The sequence below is a fragment of the Dasypus novemcinctus genome, chromosome 17 (assembly GCF_030445035.2).
Source record: "Dasypus novemcinctus isolate mDasNov1 chromosome 17, mDasNov1.1.hap2, whole genome shotgun sequence".
Classification (NCBI taxonomy): domain Eukaryota; kingdom Metazoa; phylum Chordata; class Mammalia; order Cingulata; family Dasypodidae; genus Dasypus; species Dasypus novemcinctus.
Genome location: NC_080689.1, coordinates 30,887,043 through 30,903,669, shown reverse-complemented (window position 1 = coordinate 30,903,669; position 16,627 = coordinate 30,887,043). Strand labels below are relative to the sequence as shown.

The 16,627-nt window shown below is 42.7% G+C and overlaps 1 protein-coding gene across 9 annotated transcripts in view; it reads right to left on the bottom strand.

Annotated features, from left to right (window-relative positions):
* MTA3 (metastasis associated 1 family member 3) overlaps window positions 1-16,627 on the bottom strand; it is a 217,856-nt gene that overhangs the window by 4,068 nt on the left and 197,161 nt on the right. For 8 of the 9 annotated variants that reach the window (XM_058278469.2, XM_058278468.2, XM_071208792.1 and 5 more), the window contains 2 exons: window positions 16,253-16,339; window positions 13,466-13,612 (listed from right to left, as the gene is read on the bottom strand). In XM_058278469.2, coding sequence (XP_058134452.1) covers window positions 13,466-13,612; window positions 16,253-16,339 — 234 coding nt within the window. Of the gene's footprint in view, window positions 1-13,465; window positions 13,613-14,076; window positions 14,133-16,252; window positions 16,340-16,627 lie in introns of those variants that run through there. The other variant, XM_058278470.2, reaches the window with a different exon arrangement.

The window sequence follows — 16,627 nt, the reverse complement described above, 5'->3', positions numbered from 1 at the left end:
CAGGCCACTCTGGAACCAGGAGAGGAAGCACAGGCACCCACCCGCAGCCTCACAGCCGCTCGAGGAAGGGACAGCAGGGAGCAGGGCTGTGCCTCCAGGAGCCTTCCTACGATAGGGACAATAAATGCTCATCGCCTGGTATATAGTCGGGGTGCAACAAATGTGTTAAATAAACACTGAACTATATTCAGTATAGTAATCAGGCCGACTTTTGCTTTACCCGAAGCTTATTGAACCAGAACCTTGTGAGGGTCAGAAAGGTTAGGAACTCGCTCAAAGACACACAGCAAGTAAGCTGGGGAGCAGAATTTGAACCCAGATCTTTTAAACCGAGGTCAAGTTGTTCCTGTTATACCAAGGTGCCACTGTCAGGCCCATTGTCCATCCAGTACAGTATTCTGCCGAGGAAAGTAGTCCAGAGAGAGACCAACTATGCTCTTCAGTGCCTAAATTAAAGCTGTCTATGTGTCAGTAAGTCTCAGAAATCTCTCTCTTTTGATTGTAGGGCTGCAGGGCTCTGTTATTCCTCTGTAAAAAAAAAACCACTAAGGAATTAAACTGTCAGAACTGCCATTTGTAATAATTTGTCCCCCAAATGTCTGACCTTCCATGTTAAATTGTGCTTTCTTTTATCCTAAATGTACTTGCTCCGGTTTCAAAGGAAACCCTCTCCACCGAGGGGCTCAGGTTCATACTTGCTTCTTCCACACTGGCCGTGGTTTTAAGTGGAGATGGGCCCCTCTCTGTGTTCCAGGCTGAATAATCCCAGGGCTCGCCATCTGCCTCTGTAAGGCTAGCACCTCACCCTCCCCTCCTCTGAGCTTTCCCAGCCCTGCTGCATTTCCTTGAAGCAAGGAACAAGGGCCACAGGCATGGCCCCAGAAACGGAGGCCCCAGGACAGCATCACCGGCGAGGGGCCGCAGGAAAAGGCCTACTACACCACTTTGCACATCCCCTTCTTAGCCCACAGTACAGTCCAAGTCCCTTTTGGTAGATGATTTATATTGTTTCTTCTCAAATGCATTAACCTTCTGCCACTCTTGTGTACACTAATCCTGATTCATAAGCACTTTGTTTTTATTGTTGTGGATGTGTGTGTGCGCAAAATTTTCCCTGTTGGTTCGACCCTCCACTACTCAGAAGGACTTGTTGTTCGTGGACTTGGGAGAGTCTGCCCTATAACCAATTAATGCAATGAAAGCAACCCTTTAAGGGTTCTACGCTGGCTTCTGAGTTAATTTCCCTTCCTTCTGAAACCCAGAGGAGAAACCAGCATCAGAATTTTGGAGGCTGGAAAGTAGATAAAGCTAAATGGAAGCTGGCAGTGTGGGAAGACAAGAACCCAACTTGTCTAAAGAGTCCCCAAAGGGCTGAGGAATTGACACCAGGCACCTTTGGAAGTGGAGGTGCGTGGGAGGGTGTCAAAGCAAAGTTAGTTGAGGGTGGTCTGAGAAATAGCTGGATCCTTAGACGCTCTCCTGAGTCCATACCCCTGGCCAAATAACTACCTCTCTCCCACCCCAGAAGTCCAGACGTTTATTCTCTGAAGAGGGCAAAACAAGGTCTCAGGACTTGGGGACACCAGGCACCAAGCACAAGCGAGGGCAGGTCTACTGTGATGGATGGTTAAGATCATGTGTCAACTTGGCCGATGGTGTCCAGCTGTCTGATACAGCAAGCACTGGCCTGATTGTTACTGTGAGGACATTTTGTGCACTTAAATCATCAGTAAGTTGGTTTCATCTATGGCTGATTATATCTACAATCAACTGAGGAGACTGCCTTCAACAATGAGAGAAGTCTCATTCAATCAGTTGAAGGCTTTAAAAGGAGAAGTGATGATTTCAGCAGTCAGAAGTCAGCCAGCCGCTCCTTGGGAATTCACTGAAAACCTTCATGGGAGTGCCCAGCTCGCTGCCAGCCCTATAGAATTTAGGCTTGCCCATCCCCACAGTCATGGGACACAATTCTTCTAAATATGTCATAATATTTACCACCCACCCACACACACACACTCTGTTGGTTCTGTTTCCCTAGAGAACCTTGTCTAATACAGCTCCAATTCCAAAATAGAGGACCAAGTGAATATATGCCTACTGAGTGGTGAAACCTTCCCAAAACTTTACCCTCTGGGGAAGAGATAGGAAGAATCTTCTCTGGACAATCTGACCAGTGCATAAGAAAAGATCTGAAGAGACTGGTATTTGGAGCCACCCAACAAACAGCCCAGACTGACCACCCTATTGTGAAAATACACTATAAACTCTGCCTACAAGCAGAGTTTTCAGTTTGGTTTTTCATCTCCTACTTTTAAACATCAGACAATCAAAGGTCACCAGAGAAAAAGTACCTAGCACAAATGTAGTGGCCCAAATAAGTAACAAACAGAAGAACACAAATTGGAGTAAATAGAAACTATTCATAAAGAAAAATATTTAAAAAAACAAAAACACTCTATTCATTAAAACCCTCAGAGAAGTAAGATACAGCATCCACGAACCACAAACAGTGTTCTCTTAAAGTATATATACTGAGAGAAACGAAGAGGGAAAAAGCCCTGGGGAATTCTGCTTCCTATAATGTTGACTAGTTTGTATTGGATTAATCCTCTATCCAGTAAGAAACATAAACTCTGGATTAAAAAAACAAACTGTTTGAAGATGTTGGAGAGCAACCAAAAGCAAGTAAAAACCAGAGGTGATATGACCCTTGAACAAATGGAAGCAGGTTATATGAGATTCCCACTTAACTGGCTTTTCCCTTGAGAGCACTTCCATGTGATACAGGGGAATATAGTTCAAGCAGAAAGCTGCAGTCTAATTGGGTTGAGGAGACAAAGGTCAGCACTCAAGACTGCCAGAGGAGCTGGAAATTGAGGGAGGAGATCCTGGAAAGAAGGGAGACACAGGAAGGGAACTCTACACTAAATCTACATGCAAAGTTCCCTCAAATCATCAACTGATTTCTGAACCATGCATGTGCAGGTGAGATTTCAAGGAGTCAATGGAAAACACCAGCTGGAAGACTGAAAGACCTGGACAGAGACTTCTGTAGCTATCTAGTGCTCAGAGAACAGAGTATGGAGTTCAAGCTTTGCTAAGTTAGAGGGGGTTGGTAAACTCCTTGGTTTTTCCATGGAAATCCCAGAAGGTATCCCCTGGTACTCAGGGTAAACTAAAATAGATCAGCCCTAATAGGCTCCACAGAATTGAGTAAATCGATCAATTTAACTGTTTGCTAAAAGTAAAACTCAACACTCTGCAGAGGAAATAACAGAATCCAAGGTCTCTACAACTTAACATCCACACTGATCAGTACTCATTAGAAAATAATTAGACATGGGAAGCAGGTAAATGCAACCCATAAGCAAGAGAAAAAAAAGTAGATTAACAAGTGACTCAAATTAGAGTTAGCCATTACAGATTTTAAAATACGTTAAAGAATACAGGGGAAAATAGATACAACAGGTGATGGGATGATGTATTTTAGGAAAATATGAAAAAAACAAAAGGAAATTCTAAAACTTAAAAAATACAAAATCTGAAATGTAAAATTTGGTGTGATTAGCAGTAGATTGGATACTGCTGAAGAATGAATTGGCGAACTCAAGATCTCTAGAAATTATTCAAATTGACAAAGAGTACATACTGTATGACGCCATTTATATAAAATTCTAGAAAGTGTAAACTAATCTATGGTGACAAAGAAGCAAATCTTGGGGAACTGGTGTAGCTCAGTGGTTGAGCGTTAGCTTTCCACATACAAGGTCCCAGGTTCAATCCCAATCCCTGGTACCTCAAAAAAAAGCAAATCAGCCACCTTGGAATGTGGAGGGGCGGGCAGAAGGAATTGTAAAGGGTTGCAAGAAAACTTTTAGGGTAATGGTTAAGTTATTACCTTGATTGTGGTGATGATTTGTCAGGGTAAACATATATCAAAACTTACCATTTTACACTTTAAATAAGTACATCTTACTGAATGTCAATTATACCTCAAAAAAGCTGTTTTAAAAAATAAAAGTTTTTATAGGGCTTTTTAATCTGTGGTGGAACAACACATGTTGACTTCAGAGACACTATAAGAGTTTTTCTATTTCAAGATCAATAAAACTAGAAAAAATCTTTTAACAATCCTAAAAACAAGAACAAAAGTAAGGAAAATTAGTATGGCTCTACTAATGTCAGACAAAGTAGACTTCAAGCAAGAAGTACTAACAGAAATCAAGAAGATCATTTTATAGTGATTAAAACGTCAAAGACGTAAAAATCCCAAATTCATATATACCCTGTAGTAGCATGAAAAATTTGGTTGATCCTTGTCCCCAGTTCCTGGGGAAGCAACCTTTACATCTCTGGAATTTCCTGTGATAGGAGTGTCTTTTGTTCTTCATGGTGGAGCCAGGACCATACTTGATGTGGCAGGGTAGGGCCAATCACACCTGCAGCCTTAGGGTGAGGACTGGCCCCACCAGAAGGACCAAACATGTGACCAGAGGTTGAGGCTTAGAGCCACCTCATATCAACCCATGTCAGCCCACACCAGCTACCTCAGCCCGCCTCCCTGATCTCTGTGAAGACACGGGAGCTTGTGTTTGAGACCTTCTCAGGTCGGAGTATCTTCTTTTGGCTTCTTATTTGTATCTTTTACTATAATAAAGCTATAATTTTAAGTGTAGTACTGTTAATGAGTTATGGGAGTCATTCTAGCAAATAATTTATTTATTTATTTGTCCACCCCCCCTTTCTCCTCCCCCTCCCCCTGCCCTGCTGTTTTTGCTGTATCCATTCACTGTGTGATCTTCTGTATTTTTCTCTTTATTTAATTTACTTATTTATTTTAATTTCTCTCCCCTTCCCTGCCCACCCCCAGTTGTCTGCGCTCTGTGTCCATACGCTTTGTGTCTTCTGTGTCCTCTTGTATTTTTGTCAGCGGCACCGGGAATCTGTGTTTCTTTTTGTTGCGTTATCGTGCTGTGTCAGCTCTCTGTGTGTGCAGCGCCACTCCTGGGCAGGCTGCACTTTTTTCACGCTGGGCGGTTCTCCTTATGGGGTGCACTCCTTGCACGTGGGGTTCCCCTACGTGGGGGACACCCCTGCGTGGCACGGCACTCCTTGCACGTATCAGCACTGTGCGTGGGCCAGCTCTTCACACGTGTCAGGAGGCCCTGGGTTTGAGCCCTGGACCTCCTGTGTGGTAGGCGGATGCTCTATCCGTTGATGCAAATCTGCTTCCCTCTATCTCTCTTTTACGTCTTCTCATTTTTTCTCCTTTAGGATTCACCTGGATTCAATCCTGGGGACCTCTGATGTGGACGGAGGTTCCCTGTTAGCTGTGCCATTGCAGTTCCTGGTTTCTGCTGTGCTTCACCTTGACTCTCCCCTTTGTCTCTCTTTTGTTGCGTCATCATCTTGCTGTGTGACTCACTTGCATGGGCACTGGCTCAATGCATGGGCACTGGTTTGCCACACAGGTACTGGCTCACCACGCAGGCACTGGCTCACCGTGCAGGCATGCTTTCTCTTCTTTTTCACTGGGACGCCCCAGGGATTGAACCCAGGTCCTTCCATATGGTAGGCGGAAGACCTGTCCCTCGAGCCATATCTGCTTCCCTCTAGCAAATTATTAAACCTAAGTGAGTGGTGGTAACCCATGAATTTATAACCAGTTGGTCAGAAGTGCAGGTGACCTGGGCCTTGGAACATGCAACTGGTGCTTACAGGGCCATCTTGCCCAGGATTGCCCTTAACCTGTGGAATGTGGCCTAACTGGGAAGAGTCCATATTGAACCGAACTGAGTTACTGTAATATAGTATTTATAGTTGGAATCAGAAGTTGTTATTGGAAGCTGGTAGAATTTTTTGAGAACCCAAATCCTAAATACATATATATATACCCAATAAGAGAATTTCAAATTACATGAAGCAAAAATTCACATAAAAATAAGGGAGAAATAGACTAGCCCACTGATCATAAAAAGTGTTGGAATACAGAGGTGAGAAAATCTCCCAGAAAGCATAAAAAAAGACACAGACATGGAAAATTAGAGAGATACTAGAAGAAATCAGAGTCCCAGTCCAGGAAGTCCAATATCTTATATCCTGAACATTTTTTTTCTGCTGATCCCTATACCAGAATCCCTAGATGTGGCAAGCTCTATTTTTCCCAGGACTCACTCTTAGTCTTGCTCACTGACCGCCCTAGAAGAGGCTCTTGTAAACACGCTAAAGTCACACTATCATGAAGAGTCTTAAAAGATACCTTCTTTGGGAACCTCTAACAAAGTTACCTTCATGTTTGCTCCTCCATTTTATTTATTATTTTATTTTTTTGTTAGCTATTTAAAAAATTTTTGCATATTTTTTCTTTCATCCTCAGTTTTATACGAACCACTTTTCATAACAGAGAAACAAACAGGGAAAGAAAGTAATAATGAGCTGGGTTGGGCAATTTGAAATGAACCCAGGGCAGGAAGTCTTCAACTAAGCTGTGCCAAACTCTTCCACTTTCATTGTCCTGGACGCTCTGCAGATTCGAAAGTCTTCTCCTCACTTTCTCACCAGTACCCAAAGAGATTTCTTGGAGGGGGTGGTGCTAATCAATTGGTTTATAGGTTGGTCTTTACTTCCCTGGGCCACCAAGATCCAATACTGAGGTCCCAATTGCTTTCTCAGACTTTCATGCATGCTCCTTTAATGGATGAGTCAAACCTCTTCAAGGAAGAGTCTTTTCTCACACTTAATCACCTCTCCTATGGTGTCTCCTTCCCCTTTCTCTCCCAAACACCTCCCCTTCCTTCCCCCCAAAAACCTCACACACTCTCCAGTAAGTTCATTTTCTTTCTCAGAGATGCATCCTTCACATGTCACTGATGGTGGGGTGCAGAGGGGTAGGATGGTTAAAAGGTTTCCTATAATGACCCCCGCAGGTTCACACAGACACTTAGCGAGGAGGCCAGACTCGGCCCTCACAGCTGAGGACCCCTGAGTAACTGCCATGGATTTCTGTCACTCTTCTAGGACTTCCAGACTGCTGTGAGGGTCTCACATCTAGACCAGTTATGGGCGCACACAGTGGTTATTTCCCTTGAGGTCAGGGTAAGAGTTTCCTATTGGGAGAAACCTCAGTATTAGTAAACTCAGGAATGATCCCAAGTGTGGCCAATTTTACATTCTTCCAGAATATTCCAAAACACCAAATTGTTGAATACTTGGGCCTAACACAACCTCTACAACCCTACCCCCTCAGTCTCAGAGAATATCCACTGTCCTCAAGTAATACTTCCATAGTCCTGAAACCCTCTAGACACATTATGTTCTCTACCATTTTGCTTCACGTTCAATAAAATCTGGGGTCATAATGATCCACTATAAAATAATAAGAACCTCAAAGGTGTTTTTATATGTTTAGCCAGGTTATAAACATCATACAAGGAGACCAGAGATGAGTCTAGCCCCCTTGATGCTCTTCCACAATGCTTTACAAGATTTGGGAAAAAAAAAAAAAAAAGCTAGTTTTTCTGAAATGACATAAAAAATTTGACAGAAGGCAGCCTGGGCCTAAGCTTGCCTAGGAGTGCCATCAGCTGTTCCTGACAGTCTATTTTTATTGGGATATGTGAGGACAGCAGATGCATCCCCAGAGCCTGCTCGCTGTATAATGCCCCCCCACCCCACCCATTTCCCGGGGTTGGGATGCCAACAGTGGAAGTTGTTGAATCACTGACTCCAGAAGCAAGTCATCAAAAGGACGATCTTAACACCCCAAATCATAATATTGTACTTAGAGAGGCATTCATTAGATACCCTCTTCATGGGAGACTTAGAGAAATGATATTAGTCAAGGCAGAAAACAAGAAAAATAACTAGATCTATGGTGTATTTACATATTCCAGGAGAAATAAGTCAGAGGAGAGCAGATTAAAAAGAGGGGTTTATTGTACAACTCAGCTATTTCCTTAACTCAGATGCTTTGACTCAGTCCTGAAACCTTCCTTCTCTTCTGAGCCTGTTGCTTTGGTTTCCCTGAGACCAAAGGTTAAGAGCATCTCCAGGGAAACGGACTTGGCCCAGTGGTTAGGGCGTCCGTCTACCACATGGGAGGTCCGCGGTTCAAAACCCGGGCCTCCTTGACCTGTGTGGAGCTGGCCCATGCGCAGTGCTGATGCGCACAAGGAGTGCTGTGCCACGCAAGGGTGTCCCCTGCGTAGGGGAGCCCCACGCGCAAAGAGTGCACCCGTGAGGAGAGCCGCCCAGCGTGAAAAGCAAGTGCAGCCTGCCCAGGAATGGCGTCCCCCACACTTCCTGTGCCGCTGACGACAACAGAAGTGGACAAAGAAACAAGACGCAGCAAATAGACACTGAGAACAGACAACGGGGGGAGGGGGGGAAATTAAATAAATAAATAAATCTTTAAAAAAAAGAAAAGAGCATCTCCAGTCCCATGTCCCATGGTCTGTATCACTACACAAGCAGCAGCTTTTCTTCAGGACCCCCATTTGATAAAGATGGAGACACGCAGGCCTTGTCCCTATGCCATGGAATGGAAGATTTGCCCACTGACCAAATCTCAGCCATCTGACACGGAGGGAAGAATCCAGGGCATCCTTTTAGGAGTATAGAGAGAGGGTGAAGGCCTGTATGGCTCATCTGCTCCTCTCCACTCAGGAGTTCTTTTTGACACTGCCTTCATGCTGAAAAAGATTTTGCCATCTGAGAAACATGTGACATTCTATCCCCTCTGCTATAGGGTCTCTAATTCCAGGAGTCTACAGAAAGCTAAGGGGGTCCTCCCTACAAACTTACTTCCTGTCACTAATACTCATCTAAATAACTTAATAAAGGTCAATTTCTCTTTATGGATTTTGGGCCCCACTAATGTGCAAATGTACTTTGGGCCATACCCATTTACCTTCAAGCAAGACCATGAGTCATTTTTTTGAGAATCATACTTTTAGGTGAGAAGTAAATGAAGTTATAAGGAAGGTACTGGCATTTTATTTATATACAATTTCCATATGACTACGAAGACATTGGTTGAAATATTAGAACTTTTCAAAATAAAATGTTAATAATAGCTAATCTTTAAGGAGGTGATAGAATCTTAACATTTAAAGAACACCTACTACCAATCAGAGACTATGCTGGTAATAGTATATAATTTAATTTAAACACATTTCCCCTTCCAGTGATTCTGTGGCTACTCTTTTCTCTCCCATCTCCCTGAAACTAATATAGCTCCTGTGCCCCAAGTTCCAGACGGAGGAGAGGGTATGGTATGGATGGGGGGTGCTCCACAGAGGCAGGAAACAGAGGGGAAGGGTGAGCCCATTAAGCTTCTATCAGACAATGGGGGCTTATATTTCATAGTACCTTCCTTATACATCTACCATCTGCAAATATACACTTGTATATATCTACACCCAGAAAACAAACATCCCCCAAGAATACGTTGCATTCAATATGCAAACCTGGGTCCCTATTTCCCCAGTGAAAGAAACACTAGATATGGCTATTTTGCTGGCAGTGTCACTTTAGGCAAATCCTTTAACCTGTCCGAGCTTCTGATTTTTCATTACTGTAATGCAGATAATAACACCTCATAAAGTGTTTTGAAGGCCAAGTGATACAAAGTATGTGAAGAAAAAAATTAATCATTATAACAGGTCTGTAAAGCAAGTGAAATCTGTGATTTACAGAGCAGAAAACAGGTTCATAGAAGTTAAGTGATTCACTGGAGGCCCACAGGCAATAACTGGAAAAGTCAGCAATTAGTTGCATCTGTGTCCCAACAGTCAGATGTCTTTTTTCCAAGTCATAGATAAATCCCATCTCCCCTGCTGCCCTCTCTTTTGGGCTCCGAGACATGGAAAGGTTTTCCAGTGATGGGTCTTCCGCCTCCACTGACCTCAGGGCTTTCCCTACTCAGAGCCACTGGAGTTAACCAAGAAGGCCAAATGTGGTCGGGACTTGTCTGCTGGCAATAAAAATGTCATCAGAGCACCTGAAAGTCAGAAATGGAGGAGACAGGACTTGGAAACCACCATGATGGCATCTGACACATAACTGGATCAACAACCTGCGAGAAGATACGGAAGTGAAGGGAGGCTGACAAAGCATACGGGTCTTCAAATTTGGAACTTCCACTCTCCCTGTCATTACTGGCTCTCCTTTCACTGAGCCTTCTCATGCATTCAGATTTTGTCTTTGCCCTCCCAGTTCAAGTTCCCTTAGCCACAGAAGTCTCTTGTGGCTCAGTACCATGGGCAAAGCTTAACAGAGCACACATGTATAGGGCTGATTCGCTGCCACTGGGCCACAGCAGGGCCTTTAGAGGGCCTGCAGACACCAGGGCACTAGGGTGAAATGCAAGGCAGTGACTTTCATGAAGGTAAGAAGAACTTGTCCATCACTGGAAAAAAAAAAGTCAGGCAAAGGAACCAACCATACAAAATCCTTTCTGCCAGCAGAAACCTAGAGACTCTTTCCCCATCATGAAGAACCTGAAATTCAAAGGTGGAGGGTGAGTGAAGGAAGCAAGCCTCTGAGAAGGTGACAGGAAGTCCTAAAGCTGAAAGGCCTGAATATTTCAGTAAAACCAGGTTTTGTTTCCTGTTAAATTAGTTCTGTCCATCAATATCGTGTTTGGTGTGCTTCTCTGACATGCTGATAATTAAGCAGCAGTGCTAAGTGATTTTATTATTGGATCATGCAAGATGGGGATTTCCCCTGAGACTGTATCTGTCAGTTTCAGAATATGATGGAAATAACTATCCCAGGAAAACTCACAATCAGCCCAACATTTTTTCTAGTACTTTCTGTTCGCCTTGGACATTCAGGTTAGTCAGTATTTTATATCCTGAGGAAACAAGAAAGAGAATTATAATGCCAAGTAAAAGGTCCATTAGGAATACAAGAATGGGAACACTTTCTAAAATGTGAGTTTCTTTTACACTCTTGTCTCTCACCTCCACTTCCAACACACCCTTCTAAACTCAGCTTCTTGATGCTGGGGCTGGGACTCTGTAAACACGTTTCTCCTTTGCCAGCTGGCTATTAGGTTCTGCCAGTAGGGGACGCTAGGGGGAGCCCACAAGGCTGGAGGCTGGAGAAGGGAGAGGGTAGCAGCAGCAGTTGGTTCTAATTTCCAGCTTTATTTCACACTCTTAGAACCAACCTCATCATACCTTCTGAGACGTGCCAGCTCCTGCCAGCTGGGGATCTGAGTTCCAGCTTCTTGGGCCCCTCCTTGAGTTTCCAGGTAGTGATAAACCCAATGTGATAATCCTGACTTCTTCCTTGAGCTTTCTCAATTCTAGGGAAGGTGACTGCTTCCTGTGTTCCCATTTACCTATCTGTTCTCCAATATCTGTTATTTTGATTAGATTAAATTCTCTGCTAAAATAACTTCTGTAGTTTCTATTTTGCTGACCAGAACCTGAGTAATCCAGCACGTTTGAGAGTCATTTCATTTTTAACAGTGGTGAAAAGAGCAGGCTTTGAAATCAGTCACACCTAGGCAGATTCCCACTCCTGCTACTTAGTAGTTGGGTAACTTTGAAAAACTTACTTCCCTTGTCTCATTTTTCTTAACCATTTTCATTCATTCAACATTTACTGTGCACCAACTACTAAGTGTCAGGCAGCGTGCTCCACAGAAAAGATTTAACACTATGCAAAACAGTCAAATTCCCTGACCTCTGGGGACTTCCTGTTGTGTGAATTAAATGAGATAATGCACATGAAGGAGTAGTACAGTGTCAGGCACATTTGGAGAAGAGCCTTCCTCCAAAAAGAAGAGCAAAGTGAATGTATCTTGAAGAAAAAAGTATTTCAACAGCTAGATCTCTTCAGAAAATGACACAAGTGTCTTTTCCCCAACAAAGCTGAAGGTCTCAGTCAACACAACAGCAGGAATTCATCGCATGGCTGCTCCATTCCTCATGTTAAGAGCAGAGAAGAAATGATCTATGCAGTTTCACTCATCCAGAAAGCAATGGGGCAGCCTGGCCCTAGAGAGAGAGCACCACGAGGTGGCCCTTTCAGTAGAAATCCCAAGGAGAAAGACATGGAGGCAAGAGTCACAAGAGCTGCAAGGCAGGGTTAGGGCAGCCCAGAAAGATCACCAGATGTGAGTGGAAGAAGATACCAGAAGGCATCTCATGGCGCTAGTCATGAGTCTACCTACCATAAAGATTATCTGTATCAAACGAGCCTGAACTTACTTTATGCTCTCGGCAGCAGGCCTATACAGCTAGAGTGGCCATGGAGGTGGTAAAAAGGAAAAGGTTCCAGATTCCATGTAAGCCTGAGTCCAAAGGCCCCAGGCTGTAGGCAAGGAAAGTTGGAAAGAAGTCCAATCCCCACATTAGAACAAGATCCTTCCTTGGCTTTCTGCTGTCTAAACAGACATATTGTGGCAAAGATGGTCAAAGTTCTCATTGGCAAGTGTGTTCCTGGAAGACTGCTGTGGAGCTAAATTCTCCAAAACATTATCTACAACCCACTGATACCTTACAAATACAAACAAAACTCCTCACCCTCAATTTCTTATTCATGTTGACATCACTATGACCATCAAAAGCCATTCTGAAGGAAAACCATGGGAAGTTACCATTAGAAGCTCTGTTCCACATTCTTGTTCTAGGGTCTCATTATAAATAATTTATTGAAACTGAAGGAATTTAGAGTTCCATAAGGCATAGAAAGCCTGGAAATAGTTTTATTCATAAATAAATGCCAACATAAACACTGAGATAGCTTCAAATTCCAGGACATTTGAAATGAACAATACATACTGCCTGGATGATTTATTACAGTTTGTTTCTAGTTCAATGGGAAGATAATTCAATTCCACCTGGAGAGCCATTATATGGCCAAGCCCAAGAGGAGTACTTTGGAGAAGGGTTCATATTTCTTAGTTGTTCCATTTTGAACAAATTATTATTTTTGTATTTAGGACATCACCCAGGCAATTCCTTTCATGACTTGTAGCACTCTTGAGCAATTAAAATAATATATAAGGTGAAATAAGTAGGGGACAAGTGCCAAATTCAAGATGATCCATGGAATATTGAAGAGCTCCCAGAGAGGATTGATGTCTCTGACATAAGGTGAAAATAATCCATTCTGCTCAAGGAAACTTAAGTAAGTAGTGAGCATGCATCACAGCAAGCTATTATTACCCAGCAGAGGCAACTGGCAGGCCTCCTCCCACAACAAGCCTCCTGATAGGAGAGGTAAGCAAAAGGGGACCTCCTGGGGAGATGGAGGAATATCACTTGGCAACATGCCTTAGCATGGTACATGGCAGCATTGCCTCTTATTCCCCTTATCACACGGTTAGGTCAAGTGGGGAGAAGAGCCTATTTGTAATGCATTTTTTGATTTGCAGATGACATGCCAGTGCTGGCAAGGGCAGAGGTCTCAGCCCATCAGAACAGCCCCCAGCATCCCTGGGCTTACATACCATCCAGGCCATTGTGATGAGTGTAGTTTCTTTTCCCCAGAATGCTCAGGGAGGTGTGATTTGGCGTGGTAAGCATCCGCTTGGTAGCTGGGGTTTGCAGGCTTGGTGTAGATCGAATTACATTAGGTTTCTTCGCAGGATGGATCTCTGACAGGGGGAGAAAAGGTTTCTCAACTCAGAGCAAGTATTAAAAATCTGTGTGCACTCACACTGGCTAATAGGCACACATCTTATTTCTTAATGAGCTGAGAGTCAATTCTACATGAACCAGCATGTTTCCCCAAGGACTTGCATAATGAATCAACCTGAAGTGTTGTTACCATGGCTTTACTTATCAAAAGTGAACTGGTCCTCACTGGAGCTCTGAGCCTCATGTTGTGAGTACAAGACAAAAAAAAATACCACTTCAGAAGGTCACTCACAATGACATTTTTTTATTTTTTAAAAAAGGAATAAGGCATCTGACCCTTTGCGGTATAAATCAAAAGGTTATCTGGAGAGAGAGCCTCAGAGAAATCAAGCTCTGTGGTCTGTCAAACCAGGAACATGTAGTATGTCTGGTGTGTGAGAGCTTTCTGGAAAACCGGATTCCTCTTCTGGTTCTGTACCCAGGGTTAGGACCAGGCTCACTCACTCCCAGCCCAGAACATTTTGATAGAGATGAAACCTGAAGCCAAAGTCCAAAAACAAGAGTCAGGATATAGTATAAGAAAAGCTGTAGCCAAGGACATATCACAAAACTGTAATGCATATGTGGTGTCTGTATTTTCAAGAGAAGTATATTTTCAACAACACAGCCCAAAGCACTGCCTGTACTTTTTTTGACAAGTAGATGGGCAATTTCATCTACTAATGCTGTAGAAATTAGATGTGTTTAAGGACCTTCTTCTCCAAAGCCTACCCTATGCAGATGCTCAGGGTCATCACCCAGCACCTGACTGGGCACAGGGCACTGTCTTCTCACCCTCTGCCCAAGGTGAGGGCCAGCATATCAGTCTGATGCTGAACTTTAAGAACAGCTGCTAGGATTGATTGACTTCTGTATCTTTGTCTGGTCAAAATCCTATACTTGCCGAAATTCAGAAGTGGTTCAAGTACTACTCCAAATACGCTGTTTTTCAACATGGCCATGAAAGTTCGCAAACCTCATCTTTCATTACAGTTTCCACACCCTGTGCTCCATCCCAGACCAGAACTCTGCTTCCCTGAACTTTTCAGGTTCTTGGACTGTGTTTGACCGGGTCCTTTGTTCAGCTTGGCATCCTCAGGTGAGGATAATTTTCCATCTGTTTAAATCCTATTTGTCCTTCAAGACTGAGTTCAACCATTACTTGATCTTCAGGTAGGCTGTCTTAATACATTCACCAGAAAGAGCTACTCCTTCCCCCAAGTGCTCAAAGTACTTTACTTGAATTCTTTCATAGTATGATTGAATCCTTAGTTTCAGAGTTCTTACCTGTGTCCTTCCCCTAACAGACAGTACAAATTTGAGGGTAAGGGCGCTCTCAACTTGGTGTCCTCCAAATCACTTCGTAGTGTCTTGTACACAGTAAACACTCAGAAATATGTTGTGTAAAAATGTAGCTCAGCAAGGAAGGACACTACAACTTATCTGATAGGGGCAGATACCAATTCGCCCCCAGGAGGAACACACAATTACCCATGGAAAGGCTGACTAATATACAATGTTATATTCTATTTTTTAATGATCAGAAACTTTCTCCTGCACTGTGGGAAGAGGCTCCTAGAATCAGGGGGTGGGAAGAGGCTTCTAGGATTGGGTCCTGCAAAGGAATACAGACAGCAACCTTCAAGGACTTTACTGCCACAACCCAAGTCATGCCCGCCATAATAATCATGTGATATTGGGGGTGGGGGTATCAAAGCACTGCTTAAGACCCTGAGGAAGAAAAGAAGAAATAAGATGACAGAGTAACCTCAAAGAGGGAGCTGTGGGTTTTGACTCCTGGGATGCTGTGATGAGGACCAGAGAATATACCAAGTTCAAAGCTACACTTTGAATTTTGAAAGATTGGATATCTCAAGTCTGAAGACTTCATAACTACAAATCATTCTGACAGAGCAATAAGGTTCAACGCAACTCTGAGTACATATTTCACCTTTGCTGAGAAAACAGAAAAGCAAGAAATATCAGAAGCACAAAAACATGCCTTTCTTGCTTCTAGGTATATTAGGCACCATTAGTTTGTACATTATTTATCTTATAACTGTGCAAAATAAGAGTTTATTGCCTAGTAATCTTTTTTTTCATACTATTTGTAATTGTGTTATTTCAACATGTAAATGGAACTATCATCCTTGGAAACTCATCCGTTACTATTTTTTTTAAAGGTAAGTTAAAATTTAGTTCAATCTCACAAACAAATCTTTCCCTATTGTGGGGGGGTAGAGGAACAGGTGAGGTAGAAACAGTAGAAGGATCTAAATCAAATTAAGAATATTCATCCTCTAAGTAATAATTGAGTGATTAATTTTTCTTTCTTTTTCTTTAGACTCTTTATTTCCATCAATGCACACTACATTTTTATTCGGTAATTAAACCAAATAAACATATCTGTAATTCTACATGTATTTTGAGTGTGTGTGTATATATGCGTGTGTGTTGGTAATAAAAGATTCCCAAACAAAATAAATTTACTATGCATATGAAGGTATATAATTTCAGTTAATTAGAAGGCTTGACTTTAGGTATGTCCATTTAGAATGATCAAATATCCATAACATAGAGAAATTGTTCTTTGTTTTTCCTCATTAGAAAATACCCACCTAAGTACCCAATGATACATGCCAAAGGCTTCCTAGTGCTTTTGCTTTTCAGTGGACTTCCAGATAGTTCAGCATGTCTGTCTGCATCTGAGGAGAAAAAGAGACATGAAGACAACCAATGAGGCCAATTTCTCAATCTATACCATCGCACACTGTGGGAATAAAAGATGCAAGTGGCTACCACTGCAAAATATCCACCAGACTCCTGCATAATTTCCCTTTGGGTTTGAGGAAATCTTTGCCAGTTCTAGTTCCAAATTATCAAATGAGGGATTTACCTGGAAAATCCTCATATTAAAGTTCCATATAAACATGGCTATACGCTTCTTCTTTACTGTGTGTGCCCATCTGAAAAGCAATGGAAATAGGCTTCCT